Source organism: Echinops telfairi, unplaced genomic scaffold, assembly GCF_000313985.2.
Source record: "Echinops telfairi isolate 266 unplaced genomic scaffold, ASM31398v2 ScPeMD7_3533;HRSCAF=4204_1, whole genome shotgun sequence".
Taxonomy (NCBI): domain Eukaryota; kingdom Metazoa; phylum Chordata; class Mammalia; order Afrosoricida; family Tenrecidae; genus Echinops; species Echinops telfairi.
In genome coordinates, this window is record NW_022107432.1 from 19026926 (window position 1) to 19040903 (window position 13978).

General features: G+C 43.8%; 1 protein-coding gene across 4 annotated transcripts in view; it reads left to right on the forward strand.

The window, feature by feature from the left end:
* ADGRF5 (adhesion G protein-coupled receptor F5) overlaps positions 1-13978 on the forward strand; it is a 120101-nt gene that overhangs the window by 42530 nt on the left and 63593 nt on the right. For all 4 annotated transcript variants that reach the window (XM_045294832.1, XM_045294831.1, XM_045294834.1 and 1 more), the window contains exon 2: positions 11787-11906. In XM_045294832.1, the coding sequence (XP_045150767.1) occupies positions 11811-11906 (96 nt within the window). In that variant the 5' untranslated portion in view covers positions 11787-11810. The remainder of the gene's footprint in view (positions 1-11786; positions 11907-13978) is intronic.

The window sequence follows — 13978 nt, forward strand, 5'->3', positions numbered from 1 at the left end:
AACAATGTGATGGATGGCATCTTTTTCCTACTGCCACCTCATGTGTCACGGAGATGAACGAAGAGTCACCAGAAGAGAAGGATGCCCAATGACAGCCCACAGGTGCTAGCTCCCGTTGAGGTGACTCTAACTCATAGCAGCCCATGTTTTCCTGAAGTTTGATAGCAACACTCAGCATTCACCATCAGGGGAATTCAACTTCCAAGGATTCTCTAGTGGAGGGGGACACCCACATACTTATTTTTAACCTTTCGTCTAGTTCCTATTTTGATTAAGAGTACTTACATAAGAATGATGAAGTCAACATATGTACTAATGTGCTGGACACAAATGACGCATGTACAGATTGTGATGAGTTGTATGAGCCCCTAATAAAATGATTATTTAATTTAGAAAGAAAAAAGCAAAGCAAAGCCAAAAAAATCTTTAGCTTTTATAGTTTTAGCATTTGATTTTTAAATGTTATTTTTTCATAAAAAAAAGAGTACTTACCTAAAAAGTAGTTGTGTGAGTATATCATCGGTAACCCAGACCTTGAGTTTGCCTTAGACTTCCTTAGAAGAATAAAATAACGTGTCCAGTTCATCGTCCACAGGCCACCAATTTGCAGGTAGTCTTAACCTTGCTTGATAAGCCAACATGCAATTCAACGATTTCTTCTGCTATAAAAGAAGCGACACACAACAGCATCTACTGCCCATGACACACTGAGCCACGCTGGTTAGATATAGGACAGTAGCATCATTCGGGCTCCAAACTCCATCGGGCCTTCAAGATTACCCAGTCTCCCTACGGAGCTTTCTTTGTCAGCCTGATGCACTTCTCTCTAGAATGACGATGTAAGAAGTTCACCGCCCTCCAACCTCTAACACCCTCAGCTCTAGTTGCATTCTCACAGGAGGATTGCTTCCAAATTCAGAGAAAACGAAGCCCTCCGATGGGAGCTGCCTAGGTGACGCACTATAGGACTGCATCCTGTTCTCCTTCCCTCCTCTCACCTTTCATCTGAAATGGGTTCCTTCCAATGACTCCACCCCCATCAAGTCTCCACCATCTCAGGGACCTGACCTTATCAGCCAGTAACTTACAACCTTAAGCTCTTCCTCCCCTTTCTCCAATCCCTCCTCCTCCTCCTCCTTCCCCATCCCCTTAGCTAAGTCTAACTCATGCACTAGGGTTTAGCTCAGTTAAATACTTCCCCAGGGACACCTTCCATAAACACCCAAGACTAGATGGTGTTCCTCTGTTATAGACTTTGCTAGGCAGTTCTGCACAGTAATTTCCAAATAGGTTCTAAATTTAGACCTTCCGGGTTCAAGTCTGGCTTACTCGATTTGAGATCTTGGCCAACTGGTTCCATCATTCTGTGGCTCAGGTAATTAAATATATCCCATACTGGAGTCAGTTGGTTGATTGGTTGGATTGAGGATGAAATTAGCTAATACCAGACAAACGTCACTTCAGTGCCTGCCACAGCGAGTTCTCAACAGTATCCATACGAAGGTTATTTAGTTCTGCACCACTTTCACGGTCATAATTAAACAATGGATTGAGGAATCAATTTCTGAATGATGTCAGTCACTGACTCTAAACTCTGTGAAGACAGAGACCATACTTTCTTATTATTACTTCATTCCACTACCTAGAAGATTAGCAAAAAGGAAAGAAAACCAGAAAACACGTTGCCAACAGGTTGGCTCTGACTTACGTAGCGACCGTGAAGGACAAAGTAGCACTCTCCCGTAGCATCGGGTTTTCAGGACTGCAATCAGTACGTAAGGAGATTGCAGTGTCTTCCTCCAGAAGAGCAGCCGGTGAGTTTGAACCACTAATGTTTGGGTGAGCACTTTAATCACTGTGCCACCAGGTTAATAAGACGTGGTACATGTCTGTCCAGTGAATTACTATATGAGTGAATAAAGCACTGAAGGAATAAATACATTGACCGCATGTAGTACTTCTCAAAACTTACTGGCATCAAATCAGTTGTGACTCAGTGGTCCCACAGGACAGATTAGAATGGCCCCTGTGAGTTTCTGAGACTGTAACTCTTTATATGTTGTGCTGTGGTCCAAATGGTCAGCAGCTTCCAATCACCAGGAGCTCTGAGAGAACGACTGGGCTTTCTACTCTCAGCAAACAGTTATAGTCTCAGAAATCCACCGCGGGTTGCTGTGGGTCAGCATTGACTCGATGGCAGTGAGAATTCCTTACAGGAGCACAAAGCCTCATCTTTCTCCTGCAGAGCAGTTGGTGGTTTCAAACTGCCAACGTTATAGTTTGCAGCCAGTTTAACACAAGTGTGAAGACTACGTGCCTAGATTACGTATGGTGATTCAGAGGAAGGAAGGAGTAGTTACGAGAGACAGATCAGAGAGCCTGCCTTACTGACAGGTGGTAGAAGTCGAATCAGCAGTGATTGGTCTCGGGACAGAGGTCAGTTTAACGAACCAAGTACGTGGCAGAATTATCTTTGATTTTGCCTAACACCAAAGAAGCAGCTTGACTGCCTCCTCGCCTCAGGATTCGTTCTCAACAGTAGGTTTTGTTTGGGTACTTTGGCATGAACGCTGCAAACTCTCTTGCCGCATTTCAGATCACTTCCGGAGTGGACCGTGATTGTTGGTGGTGGTGGTTCTCATCAAATCTACCCTGCATCATGGCAATCCCATGTGTCGAACTCTGCTTCATACAGTGTCTTGTATAAGTAAACTCCAGGTCAGAGAGGGCCGTGGGTCTTGGTGAAAGCAGTCATCTCTGTCCTGGAAAGAGTGGGGAGCAGGTCAGGGAGTGATGCTTCAGGGAGTATATCCATCTCGATGATGAGAAAAAACTGGAAGTCTTGGTGCAGGTGAGGGACAGGGAAGGGATGAACAAATGCCACAGAGAGTTCAGTGTCTGTCGTAAGTGATAAATCAATATTAGTATTGTTAACCCTGACCTGTGTCCTAATTTTGACTGAGTCTCTCAGTTCTGGTGACTTACTGTGAAAAGTGTTGGACTGACTGCTACCTGCCTGGTCAGAAGTCTGGACCTCCCAGCCATGCTGCAGGAGAAAGCTGAGCTCTTCTGCCTCACTAATTACAGCCCTAGGAACCTAGGGCTCAATCCTGCTCAGCCCTATTGAAACCCCTGCCCTGGAGTTGATTCTGACTCATAGTGACCATACAGGACAGGGTAGACCTGCCCCTGTGGGTTTCCATGACTAGCTTTACAGGAATACTCAGCCCTGTCGGATCACTAGCAGTTGGAATTGCTCAGTGACAGTGGGTTGAGTCTAGTTCTGATGTGTGTTTGGTCGATTCACATGTAAAGGTAGGAGCTTCTATTGGAGGTAATGCTCTTTCCAGAACAAAGACTATAACTATCACTGGTACTCAAGACCCTCTCTGACCTGGATTCTATTTTTAAAAGACAATGTAGTAAACAGATTTCCACACATGGATTGCCATGTTTCAGCGTGGGATTGATGACAACTGACAACAACAGCCATGTTCCACTTATGGAAGTGATCTGAAATACTGAGAGACTTTTCAGTCTCGTGCCAAAGTACTCAAAGGAAAACAAAACAAAACAAATCTCTTTTTCAAGTCCGGCAAAAACATATCCAAAGTAAACGTAGTTGAACAACAGACCGGACCACTCTTTTAAATGCTAAAACTAAAGGAGGTGTCATTTGTTATTGAATCCCAACTAACACTAGTTCCTTCTGTACATTGTAGACTAATCGCTGACTGTGATATCCTGCAGGTGCCATGGGCTTCATGACCCAAAGTAGAGAAGTGAGGCTCAGTGGGGTCAAGTTTGTAAGTGGTTGTTTAGTCTTGGTTGACTAGAGAAACAAATCCAGAGAGGCCCATCTGTGTGTAAGAGAGAACTTCATATCAAAGAGCAATTGTACATTAAGAACATCCCAGCCCAGTCCAGATCAAGTCCATAAATCCGATATTAGCCCATATGTCCATTACTGGTCTATAAATTCTTCTTCAGACTCATGTAACACATGCAATGATGCCAAACACAGGAAGAAAGATCACAGTCCAGCCTTCCACAGGTGAAAAGCCTTGTGGATCCAGTGGCAGTGGAAGCATCTCAGCACTGGCAGGGATGTGGCTCCTCCAGCTCCAGGGCTCTGGCTCTGTAAGTGTAGCAGGAAGATGAAGCAGAGAGAGTCTTTGTGTCCAGCCTCCAGCGAGCTATTTATCTCCTTAGCGCCTCCAAATGAGGTCACCAAGCTGTGACCTGATTGACAGGCTAAACTCCACCCCTTCACTCTTAATAGTCTCAAGTTGGCACCAGATTATGTAGCTATCACAGTGGTAAAGCTTGGAACAAGAATCCAAGCCTGATCCCATTCAAACTTGTGGTTTGTTTTTTTTTTTAACATATTCTCTACCATAAGGAGAGCAGGGATCACCTGAGCCCTAAGAACAACACATTCATTCTCCCTCCAATCAGGGCTAAACTGAGTGACTTGTTTGGTGATGCTCAGAATATGAATAAAATTGTCCTCCTGACTGGTCCTCAAGATGCTCAGAAGAATAAAGGCCTCCCCAGCACCATGTCTAAGACTACCTTAAATTTTTTTGCAAATCATCCGAGGAAATTGCTAAGCATCCCCTTTTACACTACCTCCCTTTAAAGTAGCATTGACTACCTATACTTTTGCTATTCCTCCTTACCAGAAAGTTCTTCTTTCTTTCCCCATGGCCATTGAAACACCACCCATCCTTCAGGGTCCCACCAGACACTTGACCCTTGTTTAACCTTGCTCTGGTCCCTCCAGAGTTCGTCCATCATGGTCCTCCACTTTTCTCACCTGGTTACACTTACCATTTGCACCCTGTGGCTCACTTGGAGAAATGTCAACTGGTGGTCAGATGTCACCACTTTATGGCTTACTAGCTGGGTGACTTGTGGACGGTCTTTCACCTCTTTAGCCTTCATTTCCTCATTGATCAATTGAAAATAAATCATCTACATTATGGGCTTATTATAAGAGGTAAGCTAAATGGAATAACATGTAATACATTAGCCCTGTGCCCAGTACCTAGTAGACCTTTAGCAAAACCCTGATCCCACTGACATTGAGCTGATTTGGGCTGACAGTGACTTCATAAGGACAAAGTAGAACTGCTCTGTAGGATTTCAGAGGCCATCAGTCTTTACAGATGCACATCATTCATCTTGCTCCTTTAGAGTGGCTGGTAGGTTTGAACTGCTGACCTTGTGGTCAGCAGCCCAGCACTTTATTTCCAGGAGCCAGCAGGGCTCCTTGGTCAGTAAATGTTAATCCTGTGTTTTGCTTTCATTGCTTTGTGTGTCTCATATCTGCCTAACCAGATGGAAAACTTCTTGAGGCCCAGGACTATGACTCATTTCAATAGAGGAATACATATCATGATGTTTGGCCTACTTCCGTTGGTTGGACAGTCTGAAGCACCTCTGATTCTGTGTGAGATACACAACAGCGTCTCAAACAACAGCCTAGGCTAGTGACTTGCACCAAGCAACACGGGGCAGGTCACGTGAGTCCATACTTCCATTAGCCATGCATTCACCAAAGGTTGATTGTCCCCTAATGACTCTGTTTCATTATGACTCTGTTTCTACTTTGACTCTTTCATAGAGGGAACGCTATTAGTTGCTGATGGAAGATGCCAGGAGTGGGGAGGGGAGTGGGAGAGATCACAGCAATGGTGAAAATGTACATCTGGAGATCTCAAACCTCCCTGTGCCTTGGGAGCTGCTTAGATAGATACGGACATGTAGTCAATGTCCCTAGCGGTTGATATTCAATTGATCTGAGTGGTATTAAATTTTTTTAAAATTAAAACAAAAAATTGTCCCCGGATGATCATTTTTATAGGTAGGAAAGAATAAGAACCACTGAAGCAGATGCTGCAGAAATACCCCTGGAAACTCCTCCTAGTGTGATCATCTCTGGAGATGCTAAGGAGCAAGGCTATGCCGGCTGAAGTCGGGAGCAGAACCCTGCCGTGGAGGCAAGAGGAGGGTCCCGGGCAGGGGGGCTGCTGGAGCCTGGGCTGCCCTCAGGCTCAGTCTGACCTTCTTCCTCGCCAGGAAGACCCAAGGGGGATCGCTAGGGCTGGGGTCCCCAGTGGAGGGAGGGACTGAGGACCCCAGAGAGTGCAGGAAAACAGCTAAATCATTGCCACAAAGACTTCCACTGTTGCTCTATTTGGAGAGAACGTGGAGTCACAATTTGATGATGACACTGGATCATGGAACCTCCCAGATACAGCCATTTCATGAACATGCGTTGGACCTCCCAGGCCACACAGACCCCTTCACTCTCCCATCCCTCCAGCCCCTAAGGAAACCTTGGCAGGACATAGCCAATGGAGTGTTTCCAAGAGAGGGGGAGATTTTAAGCACCAGGTGTTTCTCAATTTGGGGAGCACAGCTCCAGGGTGTGTTTTCAGCCTCACTTCCAACAATAGCTCCTGGGGCCTCGTCACTGCACAATGATCGTATTGACTGCTCCAAGGACCCTGGGCCCTTTAACCTTCACACTGGGTGCTGCTGTGAGTCATCCCAATGGCTCACTGCTGCTCTGTGATGTCAGGGTCAACAGGATTTCCTCTCTCTCCCTTTCTTCTGACTCAATATAAAGGAGAGCAGCTGGAGCAGGCAAGCAAGTTGCTCAAGGCCACCAGGCTAATACTGAAGGTGAGGTCAGATTTCCCAGGTATTTCTGAGACTGCAGTCACTACACGTTGGTGATTTTTAGGAAGAAATGTTCAGGAGTTTACTTGAAAGAGGGAAGGAAATTGAGAATGGTGTCCGATGGTTTTCTTTCACTCTGCCTCTGTTCATCTCTGTCTTTGCCTGGCTTGTGATGCAGGAAGTGTAAAATGAATGTGAACTTCGAAGCCACAAGGAGGTGGATTGCCACACTGACTGCAGCCATAGAGTTATGCATAACAACCATTGTGAGGATGACGCAGGACTGGGCAGGGTTCTGTTCTAAGGCACCTGGGTTTGGGACCCATCAGAACGGACTTCAGGGCACCTAAATAAAGCCACAACAGGGATTTACAATGAAAGGGATCCTACCAAATGCATGGCAACCCTGGGTGGTGCAGGGGTCTGGAGGCCAAGTGAAAGGTTGGACCTTCGAGTCCAGCCAAAGCTCCTTACAAAAAAAGCCCGGCAATTTACTTCGGCAAAATGAGCCACACTTCTACTGGGGCGTAGGTGGGGTCACAATCAGGTGGCGTGCACTCAACGGCAGTAGACTGGGGCTGAAGACACATTTCCTTAACGTGGGGTACTGCTCCATGCTTTCCACAAAGTAGATATGGCTTCCTTTTTTACCCACAACTAAGTCTACAGCCTCCACTGGTGCTCTTATAGGAGCCCTGGTAGAGTGGTCCTTATAGTGCTGGGCTACTAAGTCCAAGATGGGCAGTTCAAATCCACTAGCTGCCCTGCAGGAGAAAGGTTTATAATTTTGGAAACCCTATGGGACAACTCTGCTCTCTCTTTCATTAACTTTAATTTTATTGTCTTTTAATAAGTTTCATTGGCACATAATGCACATGTCATACAATTCAATAGTTCCATCCTATCAAGAAGCATTGGACAATCACTGCCAAAATCAATTTTAGAACATTTTCTTCTCTCTTGTGCTCAGCCTTATTAGCTTCCCACAACCTCCCCTGGCACACCCCAAGAGACTATGCCTCCACTTACTGTGTCTATATATTTATATAGCCTGAATTGAATAAATGGAAAAACCTACCAAAAAAGAATAAACCAACAACAATAACAAAGTAACACAGAGGGGAAACCTCCATTGAAAAGAAAGCAGAAAAAAGAAAAAAAACTAGAACAAAATTAAAATGGGTCAAAAGGGAGAGCCAAGGAAAAGGTGTTAAACATTAACCTAACAGCCTCTGCAATAATCCACTCGGCGATGCCTTCTGCACCATGCGATTCGCATCCCTAGCGTGTGGTCAGAGGCTATTCCCGTGGAGTTTCCCTTGGCTTTTGTTAAACTGAAACCACTTTAAAATGAGTCCAAAGGGAGGTCAAATGATAAGACATTGCATTTTACCCTACCTGTGTCTACCATAATCTACTCTTATCATAGAAGATTGCTACCAGTCGGAATGGATTTGGCAGCAGTCGGTTGGTTCGGGTTGGCCCCCCATAGGTGAAAGGACCTTCGTGACAGAAGGTTTGTGTAGCTACGAAAATGTTTTCTTAGAGTCTCCTCCCAGATGCTGTGGCAATGCCAAAACTGGGCTGATGCTCAGCTAGTACCACGGCTTCAATCGGCCTGGCCCACACCCTACTAATGGAAAAAAACCCAAAACACCTGGGCAGTGACCTCCCCTGCCAAGTGGTGGGACTCACATTGCTTTCAGGTGGAGGGCCCCAGGCCTCTGTTTGCCGTGAGAATCATGATGTCGTGTACTTCATGCTGTCCCTCCATACCCAGAGTATACCTCCTCCCGCGTCTCAGTGTCTATGACTTGTGGTTTCATTGTTACCTAAGTCGTCAACAATATCAGTGTAATCCATTTAAGAAGAAGTTCTTTGTGTGGAGGGAGGCGGGCTGCGGTGGGGGCACTGGTATTGACTGGCGTCCTACACCAAAGGACCAGTAGTTGCAGACATTATCCTTCTATGCTAATGCTTACCAAAAAGGATTTCCTGCCAAGTGGATGTGGTGGGAAGTTAGGGCACCAGTACTGAGTCCTACGTTCCTTTCAGGGAGCCAGGTACTTAGGAGGCTCCTTGACTTTTCCTTCAGTTACTAAGCCTCATCCTTTGACCAGTTGCCTCAACAGGGACCAGCTAGTCCGATGCCCTACGTAGGGACTGGACCAATTAAGCTGCCTCTTCAATACTTGGGATTCATCCCGAGAACACCTGCCATCACCAGGTTAAATCAGCCTGCCTAATATTCATAAAATCCTTTCAACAAGTGCGGAAAAACTTCCAAAAGAGCATTCCTCAGTAAATATCTATCATTTCCCTATAAGCAGTCACATCTGGTGACAAAGCTCTACTCCTGTAACCTAAGATGCCAAGCATTTTTCAAAATCACTGGATTGCAGACATTTTTTAAAAATGTATTTGCTTGCCAAAATTGCAAATTGGCTCCGTTTTCCAAGGCCCAGGGCATCCGTCTCTCCTAAGAGGGAAGAGGAAAAGGAGGCAGCCAGCAGCGGGGGATTGAGATGCAATTCCTCTTGGCATGTTAACCTTGGCTCTGTGGGTGGGTTATTCCGGCCAGGCTCTCTGATGCTCCCTACCGCTGTGGCCATCGCCTGCTCTTCCTCGTGGCTGTGCCCTGGAGCCTGCTGACCGTCACAGTGGTCATCTCGGCATCCTACGTCTGGGAAGCTGTTCATGGCTTCTAAGGCATTTTCACCTATAGCATCTCATTTGTGCTTCAGCAAACTGTGAGAGAATGAGGGTGGGTATAATTATCCCCATGTTCCAGATGAAGTTAAATGCTTTACTCAAGGGTGCACAGCTGACTTACAATCATCCTGTATCCTAACCCGTGTCTTCTGTCTCTTACTTGGGAAGGAATAGAACTCTGCATAAAGTAGTTTGTCTTGCTCGTCAGCCCAACTGATTTGGGGCTTATTCCCAGTGATAGTCTCCTTTAACTGCAATAATGGCTAGTCAGGTCACACGTTATACACAAAATCAGCTATTTTCATCACCAGCCTTACCAAGAGGTTATTATAAAACACACACCTGTGCATGATGTGATATATCATGTATTCTGTAGTTTGTACTGTAAGAGCTCAGGTGGGGCAGTGGTTAAGCACTCAGCTGCTAACTGGAAGGTCAATGGTTCACACCTACCAGCCCCTCTGCGGGAGAGGGATGCAGCAGTCTGCTTCCAGAAGCCTTTGAAATCCTGTGGGGAAGTTCTACTCTCTCCTGTAGGGTCACTACGGGTCAAAATTGGGATTTTATCAGATCAAACCATATCACATCATATTATCAAAGAGTACCTATCTAAGAGTATATATTTGATTTATTTTGTCCAATATTTTTCATACTAATGGGCTGTAGGAAGTCCATTGGCTCATGAAATCAAGGCGATGGTTTGCTTCTAGTGATGAACAGGAGTAAGCTAAGTTAGGTTAGAATTGAAAATATCAGTGTGCATTGCTTACAGCCAAGGTAAATCTTGTTCTCTGAATCCTTGTGTACATAGTCTGTGGGTGTGGATCACAATGCCGAAGGCATTTCTCTTTTTCCCCCCCTCTTTTTATGAGGTCTGTTTTGTCTTTTTATTTGTTTATTTTTATTCATCATTTCATTGGGAGCTCTTTCAGATGTCATAACCTTCCATTATTCATGAATATCATAATTGTACAATTGCTACTACAACCAGTTTCAAAACATTTTCTTTCTTCTTGAACTCTTTGATATCAGCTTCCCTTTATCACCTCTCTCCCCCACCCTTCCCCCCTGGAACCTTTGTTGTTATTGTTATATATTATTGTTATTATTCTATTATATATGTGTGTGTATATATATTAGCTGTATCTTACCCCATCCAATATATCCGTTCTCCTATCAGTCTCTTATTCACTCCCCTTGAGTAGGGTTATACAGTAATCATTGCTGTCAGTTCCCCCTTCTCCCCTTTCCCCTCCCTGTGGGCTTCCCATATCCTCAAGGAATCATTACTCCCATTGTTGTTTATGAAGAGTCATCTATTCTGGCATTCCTGCATCAAATGCACATGAACACATGTACGTATAACAGTATTAATGAGATGAAACATAAGCCTTAATAGTATGGGGATGGAATATTAAAGAACCAGAGGGTAGTTATGTGTTTCATCAGTGCTATACTGCACCCTGATTTCCTCATCACTGCTCCCCGTCAATCCGCAGCCCCTCTGTGAGGGCCTGTCCAAACGTCTCACAGGTGGGTTTTGGGTCTCCACTTTGTCCAAGCCCTTTCACATCAATTTGAATGCTTGTTTTTGAACTTCTGATACCTATTCCCATCAACACCTCATGATCACACAGGCTGGTGGGCTTCTTCCAGGTGGATTTTGTTGCTTAAGACACTAGACATTATATATTTTAATAGGCTTGCACCATCAGCTTTCTTCATCACATTGGCTTGTGCTCCCATGTTGTCTTCAGTGATCGTGTTGGGAAGGTATCATACAGTGCCATGTTATTAGAACAAATCGTTCTTGTACTTAGGTGAGATTTCAGTAGAGACCCAATGTACATATGTAGACGAATACACCTATCTCTATATAATTATATTTTTACATATCTATATTTATACCTATGTATACATTTTTGCTGAAAGTATTTCTTACTAAGAAGTCTTTGCTGTTTGCTTATTTTCTCTCACTCCTCTTTATTCCTTACTTTTTCTCCTCTCCCACCTCCTCCTTTAGGTATATGTGATATGCACCCACACACACTACCATCAACATCAGTCCCCATCAAGTCAATTCCAACTTATGGCGCCCCCCAACCTGTTGAGTAGACTTGTGCTCCTTGGGGTTTCAGTGGTTGTGATCTTTTGGCAATGAATCACCAAACATCCAATAACTTTGTCCTATTTTCAGGTACCATCCTTACTCCCCATGCTGATCCCCTCCACTTCTAGGAAGTATCATCTTCTCACCCAGTGGTCCTTCCACTTCCCTCTCTGTTCAAGAGGTCCTTCAGTGGGGTTGTCTCCCACACAGAGCCCTCTAGTTCTTTCCATACTTCATGAATCCAGGCCTCTAACCCACTGCATTTCCATTCCAGACACGGCAGCTCAAGCCTGAAGCAATGAAGTCACCAGGGAGCAGCACTCTGTCCTTCATGCTCATTGTGGTCTGTTCTTTCCAAGCTACACTGAACTTGACTTTAGATGTTCCTCCTTTGGTGAGTAAACCCACATCTTCTGTATTTCCCCCTGTCATGTTCCTCTGGCCTGGGAATGTCACAGACAGAGAATGAGTTAACACAAAATAAACCCAAAACATTCTTTCCCAGGGCCTTTGAGGAAATAACACAATTGGTGATTGCAGGAGAAGGATGAACATAAGGGGATTGTCTTATACTTATCGGGCTACAGATTGCCAAACTTTGAAATCCCTGGTGGCACCAAAAGAAGGTTAAAGAAACTTCCAGAGAAATTTCTCCAGGGTTCCTCCCTCACCTACATTGCAATCTCTGAGCACAGAGAACCCACGTGGAGACCCTGAAAACCACAATCACGATAAAGCAGATTGTCAACTCCTTCAAACCTTAAAATGTCTTGGGACAATTCTCTTTTAGCTATGGTGCGGAAGCACTCAAAACGATGTCACTTGGGCTTACCTCTTTTCTGTTATGTAGATGGGTTATACAAGATAAGTCTGAGGTCATTCTGATACTTTATTTCTTTGAAAGGAATTTTTTTGTTTGTTCCTGGAATAACTGAATTTTTTCTTGTTATTGAAATCAGAGCTTTTATCAGAACAGTCATAGACATAGGACTTAAATATTAATTTGATCTATCTGCAGTAAACTTTTCCCATTGCTGAATCTAGTCCTCACAGCTTACATCAATTTGTCTGACTCTTTAGCCATGAGTTTTGCTCTTACCTTTCTTTTTTAATTAAACATTTTTTCCAACAGTTTTATTGGCATGTAATTCACATATCACACATTTCAATAGTTTAATCACATCAAGAAGAGTTATATAATTATCACTCACCACAATCAATTTTAGAACATTTTCTTTACTCTTGTACTCATTGTTATTAGCTCCCAACTTCTCCCCAACCTCCCCTGCCATAACCCCAAGGAACTATTAATCCAGGTTTGTATCGATAGCTTTACCTATCCTGGATTTTATATACAGGAAAACATTAAAAACCAAACAAGGAAACAAACAAAAACTAGCAAGAATAACAAAATAAAACATATTTTAAAACCTCAATTGAAAACAAAGCAAAAAATAATAAAATATGGAACAAAGTTAAATGGAGCGTAAGAGAGATCAAATGATAGGGTGCTAAATTTTAAACTAATTGCCTCTGCAACAGTCCACTTTCCAATGCATGGTGCATGTTAGCAAGGCCATTCACATCCCTGGTCCATGGTCAGGGGGATTCACCAGGGGCACTATCCACCTGTATTTCCCCTTCATTTAAAAAAAAACACTGAAATAGTTTAAAAATGGGTCAAAAGGGAGATCAAATGATAAGAAATTACAGTTTAACCTAACTACATCTGCCATAATCAGTTTTACAATGTTCTCTGTATAATAACAGGGCTTTTCACATCTCAACTGTGATCAAGTGGGATTCACCAGAGGCTTAATCTACCGTCTATGTTGTTCTTATTCTTTTGTTTCCCCTTAGATTTCTATTATATCCTGGTTCCATATTTCAGTCTCTCATGAGTTAATGTATGTTCAGAAGATTTCACTGTAGCCATCCTATCTATGCTTTTCCTCTGAACTCTGAGAGGACAATTTGGGGTTCAACCTTCTCTGCATCCACCACATTAGTAGGCACCATTGACTGCCTCCACCACACCTCCCCATTCTGCAATCTTGTGTCTGGTTCTCGTGCATTGCTTCCTGATACCAGAAGGATTCCTCTTGGTTAACAGCTACCTCTGACTTCAGGAATAATGAAATGCTTCCCTGAAACAGAAATCTCTGAAACATCCCAGCCCCTCCTACTCTTTTCTTTCTTTTTTTTTTTTTGACGGAGGGTGGGGATGAAGTTTACAAGACATAGATCTCAGTAGCAGACACAAAAATCCTTCCACACCCAGGAAAAAAGTTAGTGTTTACCAAAAGTTGTTTTAGTCATAGGAAGAGCTGAGGTGGATTTTCCAGGGATAGGTACAGATTCTTTTCTAAATCTTTCAGACAAAAAAAACAAAAAAAATCCTGGTAATACATGAGAAAACAAAGAAAAAGCCCAACACACACACACACACACACACACACACACACA